The 12,002-nt window shown below is 37.1% G+C and overlaps 1 protein-coding gene across 3 annotated transcripts in view; it reads left to right on the top strand.

Annotated features, from left to right (window-relative positions):
- The first annotated feature begins 4,984 nt into the window (after nucleotides 1-4,984).
- Nucleotides 4,985-12,002, top strand: part of LOC310948592 (LIM domain only protein 7-like) — a 28,982-nt gene continuing 21,964 nt past the window's right edge. For all 3 annotated transcript variants that reach the window (XM_083915769.1, XM_083915770.1, XM_083915768.1), the window contains exons 1-6: nucleotides 4,985-5,017; nucleotides 5,224-5,299; nucleotides 8,433-8,503; nucleotides 9,142-9,211; nucleotides 10,927-11,033; nucleotides 11,523-11,553. In XM_083915769.1, coding sequence (XP_083771895.1) covers nucleotides 5,231-5,299; nucleotides 8,433-8,503; nucleotides 9,142-9,211; nucleotides 10,927-11,033; nucleotides 11,523-11,553 — 348 coding nt within the window. In that variant the 5' untranslated portion in view covers nucleotides 4,985-5,017; nucleotides 5,224-5,230. The remainder of the gene's footprint in view (nucleotides 5,018-5,223; nucleotides 5,300-8,432; nucleotides 8,504-9,141; nucleotides 9,212-10,926; nucleotides 11,034-11,522; nucleotides 11,554-12,002) is intronic.

Genomic DNA, 12,002 nt, shown 5'->3' with positions numbered 1-12,002 from the left:
ATTAATCCTTGATTTCTTAATCACGCTTAAATATTATAATATTGAGCATTTATGAATACAATGACTGTGTGTATGAACACATTGTGCAGTCACCGAAGTGGTCACAGAAATGTTTTGGCTGTCACTACGGTCAAGATAAGTAAATAGACATCTCAGTGTGAAAATATTCAAAAAGTATCTTAAGAGTTTAAGTAGAAAGCTCTTGGTTTTCAATTCAAATTCTATCTGGAAAATAATGGAAAGAAGATTAGCCATTGATGTTGCTGCTGCTGATAACAGTAGTGATAGTGGATGTAATTGAAAACTGGGTATTCTAAGCAGCATCACATCACTCTTCTCGCTCTGGACTACACCCATGGGAACAGACAAATGGGAAATATGGGAAACAACTGCTTCGTGTGAAGGCAATTCAGATTGTCGTCACTGTCCATTTCACTCAGTCCACCATCCCCTGTCTCCTAACCTAAATAGCGAGCCATCAACCCCCCACCCTACCACCAAATTATGCATGCCCAGGCAGAGTTACAGCAACACCTACTGGTGATCATTAATAAATGCAATACTGTAGATAATTTCCTCAGCTCTGATAAGGTGATGTATTCATAGGAAAACTTACCACAAATGTGTCTTGTTTTTGTTACATTCCAAACCATTCATGCTCGTTGTTAGACTTGTTCCTACTTTAAGATAAAATAATGCAAAGGTTTTTTTTTTTCTTTTTAAGTTATTTTTTTTGGCCTTTTCATGGCTTTATTCATCAGGAAAACTGAAAAGTGACAGGACATAGGGGCGAGATACAGGGGATGACATGCAGCAAAGGGCTGCAGGTCGGTGTCGCTGTAGTGAGGACTTTTAGCCTCTGTAGATGGGACGCCTGCTCTACCACTGAGCCCCAGGCGCCCCAAGATAATGCAAACTTTGGTGCTGGCTGAAAAGAAATGACGGACACATGACAGTATTTACATCTGTTTATATGGGCTGCATATGTCTAATACAGTATGTTATCTTAACTCTACATTATTGCATCTATCTCTATCCATATATCTATCTGTCTATCTATCTATCTATCTATCTATCTATCTGTTGAAAAGAGATAATAAACACTTACCAGGATATACTGTCTATAGGATTTGGATGGGGACCAGTGATATTGTTTGCATCCTTGTAGTCTAAGAGCTGCTAGGTTTATACTGACTAATTTTAAGCTACTCCATATAATAAGCAGCAGATCAGTAAGTGCAACAAACCCTCATTCCTGATGAGCATCAATCTGTTTTCTCAAGTGCACAGCACTCGGATGTGCAGAAACAGAGCAAGGGAAATATTCTGAAAATGTATGTTTCTTTCTTAGCCTACTGCTTCTGTAAGTGCCCTCATGTTGTTTTCAGGACTAAATGGAAAAAGGTTACAGATGTGTCCTTGAGTGTGCTTTTAAAAGATGTTTTGTACAGTGCGGTGAACCCCTTCAATAAAATTTCAGAGCATTTGAGAACACTCTCACTCTTACAGTTTTTCTAAACGTTCGTCTAAACTTTCTATAAATTCTATAATTGAAAAAGATTAACTTACCAAAAACACTTCGTTCATACTTCAAAACCTAGTTATTATGTCATTTAACCGTCCAATGCCACCAAAATGAAAAATTATCTTCTCATCATGTGAGCTGTATTGGTCAAAAGGTTAAGATGATTTTTTTCACCATGGCAGTTAACCCTGGAAGTGTGTCTCTTAACTCTTTTTTTGTTGACACTGTACTACACAATAATGTCTGTTTTGTTTAGCCGAATGCTTTTGTATATCTGAGCTTTTACTATTTCCACAGGTTGGGAAAGAACCATTTTCTACAATACAGTAGTACACAGTAAAAGGATATGCACATCTTACAATGAACAGAAAAAATTGCTACAAAATTACATCATGGTAAAAAACAAAACCCTGCAACAGTGAAATGACCTGTTGTAGATTCATAAAAACAAAAACAAATTATACTTCCTCAAACACACAGATGTTTATGTCATATACTATACATGTATACCTTTGCATGGGATGGTTCTAACAAAATAAGAATGTCAAGAAGTTGTGAAGAGATGGACAATTTCACTGAGAATTGAAATTAAAGAACTCATCAATTTTGATAATGTTGAAATGGTTATTGTGCAAACTGTAAACGATTGCACTTAGTGTTTTGCACCCATGACATGCCAAAACATGTGCAATTTGCTAAAAATAATTAGAAATTCAAATAAGTTGTGGACAACAAACTATTTTTTCAGCTTCCACTAAGGCTGTTGTTTTGAAAATAAAAAAAGTCATCCAATGAGACCAGCTGTAATACTTGTAGAAGTGAGTCAGAGGAATTAGGATCGAAGAAAAACAGGTCTGTTGGATTAATAATTCTACCAGATGGTTAAGAACATTATATTTTAATGCCCCCAGTTAAGATAATAAGTTGAAAGATTACTGATTCCCTTAATGATCTCTGTGCTATTTATAGGCATCTCATTACATTTTCTACAGTGTCCTACGTCCACACCTCATTTTAATTTCAAATTCTGTGTTTCCATATAGTGGACCTCTTTGGGCATTTGGCAGGAAATTGGATTGGAGTGAGCATGTGTTGTAATACAAGATGAGGCCTACACACCAGATTCTTATTATGCCTCACTTTCACATGTGTAAAAAGAACACAAAAGAAACACACTTTTATATTCATAGCCATAGGCAGCTCATGTGTGAAAATTAAATTGTCACAAGCCATACTTCATCACTTCAATATAAAAAGGCAAGAGAGTGAAAAGACCTGCCCTTGAAACTGTCACAGTTTGCATATGTAATCAGGCAGCTGGGAAGCATAGAGGGTGTTTGTGTGAAAGAATATAACAGAAGACAGAAGCAGATAGTGTCTGTATCTGTAGCCTATAAACATTTTATTTTACACATTTGCCATTTAAATGCCTCTGAAGTTAATGGGTTACACAAGACTCCTTACATGCCACATGCCATAAGCTGTGAGATCAGACTAGCTGTGAGATCAGACTAGACATATGAATCAACCAAAAAAGAGGAACTGAGCTCAACAGGGCTACTGAACGTTCACCAAACAATAACTGGGTGCAAACTGTTTTTTGTTTATTATTTGATACAGAAGGCAGAAAAAAAGTAGGCTGTTGTATTGGTGGCAGGGCTATAGCTGCTGACGGCCCTATGTCATGTCCTCGGTCGGCCTACTTTTTATATTTTGTTGTGGTAACTTAATGTTATTCCTGGGAGTTTAGACAACTCTTTGACACACAATCCAGACAATTAGACTGCACAGTTAACTATATGGGAAGTGCTACTCTATATGGAAGACAACTTATAAAGAAAATTGGTTTGAACTATATAATTATACAGTATATAAGATATAATAAACCCAGTGGAATGTCGGAATGTTGTTGCTATTCTTTATCTTTGTATGTCCAGTGCACAAACGGCACAGAGACCTGAAACTATAGTTGTTTTGCTCCTCTTTCAGAAAAAAGGTATCAGAATATATGTATAAAAAATATAAAACTTGATATCAGCGGTCTCTATCTCTTCCTTTGGTTAGGTTATTACACCAGCAGGGTATCTGGTAAGCGGCACTGTACAGTATGCGTTGATGGCTCAGGCCTTGTTCTTCCTTCAGATGACTCTTCAGGACATGCCTTACTCAGTGTAGGTTCCTCGGCTGTGGCCACCTTCCTTGTGGCCTATCCATGATTTCCATTCGCCTGTGGGATTCCAAGGTATTTAAATCTGTCCTGAACATTTGCTTTGCTTCTGATCCTTGTGATGTGTATCAGAGAGTCAGTGTCACGCTCACTCCTGGCATACAGCTCGATATCATCCATGTAGAGGAGGTGGCTGATGACTTTGGAACCTGTATCCTTAGCCACTTTTCTCTTAGTGATGATCCAACTGAGGGGTTCAGCCCTATGCAGAACAGCAGCAGGGACAGAGCATCTTCTTGGTTCATACCACACTTGATGTTCATTTGTGAGACTGCCTTTTAGTTGCCTCCAGAATGCTCTTACGGTCCTGTTGCTGGCAGTTAGCAGTGCATATATATATATATATATATATATATATATATATATATAAAATTGTTATTTTTGACTTTTCAGAATTTGATAAAATATCAACTTTGGCTATACCACTGCTGTACTAGCATGTTTTTTTTTTTAAATAACCAAGGCACTTCAACAAAAACCTTTACTTTGTGAAAACAAACAGTGAGCAAAATAGAGAACAGTAACCATTGGGTCAAAAGAGAAGATTTAAACAATGTTTTCTTGGGATATAGGATTAAAAATGAATAGGCAATGTACAGGTCCTTGCTTATAATGACATCTGCGCCCACAGGACATCACTAGCTTCTCACACTGCTCTGGTTTGATCCTGGTCCATTCTTCTTCAGTCTCTTCCACAGATCGGTACATATATATATATATATATATAAATATATATATATATACAGACAGATAGATAGATAGATCTATCTAGCTAACAGTCTGCCATGGATTCATTACAATATTTCATTTTAATTTTTTTTTAATTTTGGCAACTTATTGCTGCACTATGACTGCATTAATGGTCTATTTAATTTATGTTATTTTTTATCCATCTATTTGTTTTCTTAGCTGTTGTTATTTCCTTTTGTTCTAATGCATTTGCCTTTTGTAACTCACTATTGAAAGGTGCCTAATTTTTTGCCTTTTCGTGCCTTCAGCTTGTGTATAGTTACTCCTGTTGGAGAAAACTGTGTCACACAACATCAGGCCACCAGGGGGTCAATGAAACTCTGCAGATCATACAGATCCTCTTCTCGGGGTCACTTCAGCTTAGAAACTTTGCCTGTAGTTTAGAAGTGGGCGGAGACCTTTCTCTCCACTTCGACCAATAAGCGGAACTTTTCAGATATGGCAAGTGTCCGGTGATAAACTGGCTGTCAATTAGTGGACAACTTTCACCGGTGAGCAGCTGCACACAGCTCAAGGTGACTTTTCAAGCAGCAGCTGTTTAAAGAAATGCATTTTTTATGCATATCATTCTTTAAATCGAATTGCGCGAGGTTTCCTCTTGTTTGTTGACATGAGTCGATCTAATTTGATAAGCTCGCTCGGTGGTGGTTCATGGCGTTCTCGCTCGATTTAGTCGAACTAAATGTGTTATTTCTTTTGGTGCCGTTTGCTTGTTCTGCAGGTAAACGATGGAGTGGCGCCAGCAGACCAGTTTCAGCTGTGCAGACGCGTTCAACGAGGCTCAACGCTGGATTGAGGTAGAGGGTTCACTTCCATCTGTGTTTTATTTGTGTGTTTGTGCTTCATTTATTCCTTTTCAAAGAAGTCCAGCCAAGTAACTCATCTAACCCTTTGTGGAGACAGGACATGTTTTTTTGTTTTGTTTTTTGTTTTCAGCTGTATTCATTTCCATGAAAACATGAAAAACACTTGTGCATTGTTTTGTATCATTGGGGCTCTTAAAACAGTTGATGCTGGTTCTCATTTTAAATTACTCTGACTCAACACTCCTATCCCTGAGTTCAAACGCAAAATATACCAAGATAAGACTCTTCTCAGATTAAAAATTATTTGACTGCGGGACTCAGAGCCTCAGAGGGAAATGCACATGGAGGGAAGGCAGATAATTAGGACATGTTTAAGAGAAATCCTGTGTTTTTCATAGCCTATATGCTTTTTCTAGGTTGCTACAGGCTGCTCCTGTCCAAACATTGTTGAGGTTGTCATCTTTAAATCATAACCGATGAATACAACTTGTAGAGTGTGGGCACTGAATGTTGACCAACTCTTAATGGGACCATTAATGTCAATTGTGTCTGAGTGCATCATTATGAGAATTATGTCCAGAGCATTCTTGGCAGTAAGCCTGTGCCAATTTTATCCGTGTATTTTTCCTGCACTGGCAGATGAAAGGATGTATGAGCAGTAATGAGGTGTTTGTGTGTGTGTGTGTGTGTTAGATAGGATGGAAGTAAAGCATACATAGCCTACTGTAAATGGTTTTATAAACTCTCCCTTGTGCCAAACAATGTCGGGAATGTGTGAGCACTAATAACCAGTGTAAAGATTGCAGATAAAAGGCTTTCATGCTTTCAAGTGTCATGAAATAGTTGCTGTTTACCATAAGCACAGTACCTGCAGAAATGACAAATATTTACACAGTTCCATACTGGACATGAGAAGAAATAAAAATAGATCAACCTCTTCTACATTATGTAAACAGACCATTCAGTTTGTGGAGAAACAGGAGCCGAACAGTCCAATTTATCAGCAAGTGTTTTTTTCTGTTCAGTGTTCAGCAGCTTCTCAACCAGAGGAATTAATTCCTTAATTTAAGTATAATATTTTCTTTTTAATAACCTAGGGCTGGGAGATATATGGCCAACATCTTCTGGTAATTTCATATCTCTAACAATATACAGTGCATCACAATATAACATTCACTGGTAATTCAATATCTATGAAATAACCACATGGAATTTTCTTGTACACCCATGTGTTAATTAAATACTTGACGGGTGAAAAGTACTGAGTATTTTATAATTTTATCAAGAACTTTATTGCAAAATGAACATGACATGCAAGCAGCAGAATGTAAAGCGTCGTCCAAATGATGTAAATATTGCCGTAACGCAGTTAAGATGCTGGTTTTTCGACATTAGGATATAGAAAAGTATAACTGATGTTTTTACAAGGTTTTGATCATGATTGCAACTGACAATCATTTCTGCAATTCTGCCAATTACATGCTTAGTTAATCGTTTCGTCTATAAACGTTTGTTTTAATGTCTTGGAGCTCAAAGTGACTTCAACAAATATCTTGTTTTATGCGATCAGCAGTCCAAAATCCAAAAATATCCAGTTAACTTTAGCCTGTGACACATAAAAACTACATACCCTCACATTTGAGAAGCTGGAACTAACGAATGTTTGGCATTTTTGATTAAATAGTTGCAGATTAATCGATTTAGCGTTGCAGCTCTAAATTTGACATAACTCTGTAGGCTACATGTTAGAACTGGAAACACACAATAAAGAACACATGGTTTAAATCCATTGAATCTGTGGTTTTGTAGGGACTGTTGTTTATTGAAATGACCAATTAAAGTTGTGGTTCTGTAGAACAGAGAGCATCTTGACCACATCGTTGTCTTTTATCGTGTTAACCTGGCACTGCAGTGTCTGTCTGATTCCATTCTCTGCCCGCTACCCAGTTCTACCAAAAATGAGTTGTGATTGTGGATTCCTCGGGGGACTAATTAGTGAGAAGAATAGCCTTTTGGGGCCCTCTGTTAGTTATGGAGCCGGACCTTTAATAGCCCCATTTTTATGTCCTCATTACAAAGCCCCCTTTGCCTTGTGCTTGCTTCTGTCATGTAAATTCATTTAGGTTATGTTGCATTCTTTGTTTTGATCAAAATCGCCAACTATTTTGCTTGGTAGGTATTTTGTCATGTTTGTATAGAGCCAAATTTTTCTGTAGTAGTTGAATTTCTCAACTGCATCTGTACAGTATCCAGCTAGTTACTTTACTGTATTACCAGTCCAGGACTTCGTTTTCCTAATTTTTTCCTAGTTTCTATTTTTCACTAGCAGCCGTCTTGTGTATTTTACCAGGAGTACATAAAGGACTTACTCATTTTCCAATAGTTGAACAGTTATAATTGAAATACTTTGAACACCATAGCAACACACAGTATATCAATTCTGTCTGCCTTAGTTCAGTACGGCTATGCTCAGTTTACTATTACTTGTTAACACATACTGGAGCCTGTATAAAATGGCAGAAGTGGATATTAAATATATATCCACTTTTTAAATTTTAAAACTGAAAAAAATATTCATGATCAGCCTTTTTTTCTTTAAAGATCTTTAAAGCACAAACATTTTTGATATATTTTTTTTAAAGAAGACAGATTATGATGGTGCATACTGAGAAGGATATTTTATAGTTGAAAAATAAATGTCCTCTAATAAATTATCAGCAAATATATCTCTGGTATTTCTCGTTATACCCATCAGCTGATTTATACGCCAGTACTCTAATAGATTTCGCTAGTAATAAAAGCTAATGCTGGTCAATATATCAGGTTTTAGTCCTATTCATGTCAATGGTGTTTCTCAATTAGCTGTTTACATTAACAGACCATCCATTGTAATGTGTCAGCATAGTACCTGAACATCCTAGTTAAAATATGCAGCCACACATGCATGCAAATGTAAGTAATGAACAATCTGAAAATGTAGGAAAAGTATTAATCGCTTTTAAGTTTCATTTGTAGAGTGTGTTGGACCTGTGTTGGAGCTGTGTATTAGAAAGCAACACACTTGGAAAATTGAAAACCATAAATCTGACAATAGGCAAAACAACTTTTTATTTTTTATTTTTAGGAAGTGACTGGAAAATCGTTTGGTTGCAACGACTTCCGTGCCGCCTTAGAAAATGGAGTCCTGCTTTGCGAGTGAGTTATGATGCACAAACCTTCCATGTCTCATTTTCATTTTGGAGAATTCAATTGAATCTAAATGACTGTGCAAATCTTTGGTTAGAGAGTGTATTCAGGCTAATGTGCCAGCTTTGGCTTCAGCAGCAGCCCTGGACCATCTTTAGAAAATAGTCATGTCCTTAGTTGCACTCTTGAGGGGCCTCAGTATTCTTTAAACATGCTTTAAGTTAAGGCATGTGAAATGCTTTAAGGCATGCAAAACACAAAGGCAATCAAATATATAATAATAGATATAATAGGATGTTTTTTTCCACAACAACTTTCTGTTTCTTTACCATCTTCTGCAGCCAATTTCTTTCAACATAACCACTGACTTTTATGCATCCGCTTGTAGCTCCAAAAGTAACAATGAGGCCAACAAATGAGATGCATTTTGGTAGCTAGTAGGTTAACCCTGCAGTCTAGTTATGGATGTAAGCTGAAAGCTCTTGGTTCTGTGTCTAAGATAGCACCCAACTGCAAGTTTTGTCTTGCAATTTCTTGAAATGTAATTTATTTGTTTGAAGTTTAAGTTTTTATTAATTAGCCCTACTCACTACAATATTTCAATATGTGCAGCATAAAACATTCACCTTTTTTTGTTTTCCTTATAGCTTGATCAACCAGTTGAAACCTGGCGTCATTAAGCGGGTTAACAGGCTGTCTACTCCTATCGCTGGCCTGGTGAGTCTTAGATTTTTTTTTTTTTGTGTCTCTGAGACAAGATGTGACAGGCGGCATTTTGTGTCGAACAAGAAAATAACAGGCACCTGCTCACCAGGAAGTTTGACACATTGTGTGGTTTCCTGTTGAAGAGACAGAGTTACCACAGTCTGAATTATCATGAAAGTGCATTTCATAGCGACAATCTGACTTCTCAACATGTTTTATTTATTTGGCATAATTGTAAATGCAGAAATTCATTTTGGCTTCAGGCTGTGTTTTCCATGGCTTCATAACTGCCAAACAGATTAATTGCAGCCCCCCACCAGGGGCCAATAACTACATAGAGCCCAACAGTGGATGCTGGACTGAAGGTGGTGATAGTGCGGTGAGAGACACACACGCAGCAGAGGATCAACAGTTATTTGACATCCTAAAGCACTATACTGGTGGTTACAGAATAAATATCCTTCACCGGTAATTTATCACAGTGAACATTCAGTACATGTATTATCTTGACAAGGTTATTGGAACTCAGATTATATGTTATAAAGAAAATGTACATGGGGGACTGGCATCTCACTGACAGTTTTTCTATCTGCCACTTGAGGCTGCCAAAGCTTGATCTTACTAACCCCTCCGTCCATTTATAGTGTACCTAAAATGACTTGAATAATTTTCAAAAGAAATCATTGGGTCACAAGTGGCTGTACACTTATAGTAGTAGAAACTTATTGTCGAGCGAAATGGTCCAGCTCTGAATTTTCAAAGCTTAAAGTAATGGTTTGCTTTGCTAAGGTTTGACTACTGTTACCAAGGTACTGTTGTCGTTTGGGATCTAATGCATTGGATGAGTCTCAAATGGGGTAACTTGGCTAGCTGCAAAACCTGTCTTTAACTGACCATAATGTTACAGGCTGCACCTAGCACATTAATCTGCTGCTGATATCTTTGTAATTATAGCCAAGGGTCCTTACCTATTTATGTTTATAAGAAATCAGACAAGATGATTTAACTTTGTTGTATTAAATGCAGTCAAATTGAGCATCAGGTTAGACCATTGTTAGCGCGTGCATGTGTGTGTATGTGATATACTGTAGCGGGAGCTACTGCAGAAGGGTTTTGAGTATTTTGCTGATGTCTGTCTCTGGCCAGATTTTGTCACTGAGATAGCGTCCCTACCGTGCAAGATGCAGCCATTAAACAAACATTACAGTTGGGTGGTTGAGATCAAAATGAAGGCAGAGTTCAAAGATAGGTTTTGTACGAACACAGGGCCTGGGTCCCCCACTTTACCCCCCTGGCCCGGATTACTGTGTAAAGGTCACGAAACTTTGCAGGTGAAATCTTCAAAAGGTGGCCAGTGGAATCTAATCACAAGATGGAAATTGAACAAATGTTAAAGGAAATAATGTTAAATGAAAATCATAATTAAAATCGGTCTCCATGAAATTCATTATAAAGTTTATCACATTTAAATTAAATTTTAGCCTTCCATTAACTAATATCAAATAAAAAAATGTGTAAAAGTGTCTATACAGTAATTGACTAATATACCAAGAGTTGCTTTAAACTCTAAATTGTTGCTGCTTTTAGAAATTTAATCAAACCATGAACGGTTGATGGTGGAATTTGGCAATCTCTCCTGACATTAGTACATCCCAAACAACATCAACAACCTCTTCTGGTTCTCTACCAGTTTTCTGCTCTCATTTGGCTCTCCCTATAATTTTCAGGATAATGTGAATGTTTTCCTGAAAGCCTGCGGAAAACTGGGACTGAATGTGTCTCAGCTGTTTCATCCAGGAGACCTGCAGGACCTATCCACACGTGCAACACTCAGGTACAACTGTCTTACAGAAGCTGTCATGTCAGGTAAAGTGTATCATAGGTAAAAAAAAAAAAAAGCAATAAAACTTTTTACTTCTGAAGGTCAACTCGCTTGACTGTCAGATCAATTCTAATGTTTTCTGTATTGGCTACATTGAGTACATTTAACACTGAGGTATTTTTTACTACCAGACCTGTGCTGAAAAAGGGGTTTATAGTTTGAGTCTCACAGCTGCTTTGCATTTCTAAAGGTATGAGCATTGCCTGACGACAAGCTGCTGTTTTATGAGTTTATGGCCTGTTTAAATTCTGATAAGTAGCTGATTGCTAGAGCATTGCAAATGAGAAGGCATAATATGTCACTGTAGTTTTGTTTCCCCTCTAACAGCTCTCTATCTTGTTTACAGTAAGTGATGTAACTGCATGTGCAGTCACTGTAAATTGCAGCATCAGGAGTGTCACTTTTCTATACAGATGATTAATTATCTTTCCTTTATTTCAGGCGTGATGAAAGCAAAAGAAGACTCAAAAATGTAAGTTTGACGAAAATTATTTCTCCATTTATTCTCCTCCCGAAATGTTTTTTTTTCTATCATTCATATATTTTATGACCCAGTGGATAAAGTAATGTAATATTACAGCTAGAACATTCTGGTAATTTCTAAATAAATAAACGACATCACCTTGACTGTAATGCAGCCTTTGAAACCAGGAAAAGACAACTGTTACGATATGTCATATAACAATATCCAGATCTAAGATGATATCTACTCCCATATCACAATCAGTGTTGGGTAATGTTGCTTCTAAACGTAACTAGTTACATTAAAATATTACCATTAGAAAGTAACATTTCCCATTACCGCATTTCCTACTGAAAAGTGACTCATTAGAGTGATTTTGCATTGTTAAAAGTGAGAACCCCTTTGCGATTGCTTGGCATGTTGGTTACATTGACCAGATGACACACTTCTTCGCCTTC

This window comes from Echiichthys vipera (genome assembly GCF_963691815.1).
Source record: "Echiichthys vipera genome assembly, chromosome: 1".
Classification (NCBI taxonomy): Eukaryota; Metazoa; Chordata; class Actinopteri; order Perciformes; family Trachinidae; genus Echiichthys; species Echiichthys vipera.
This window is presented reverse-complemented; position numbering and strand designations above follow the sequence as displayed.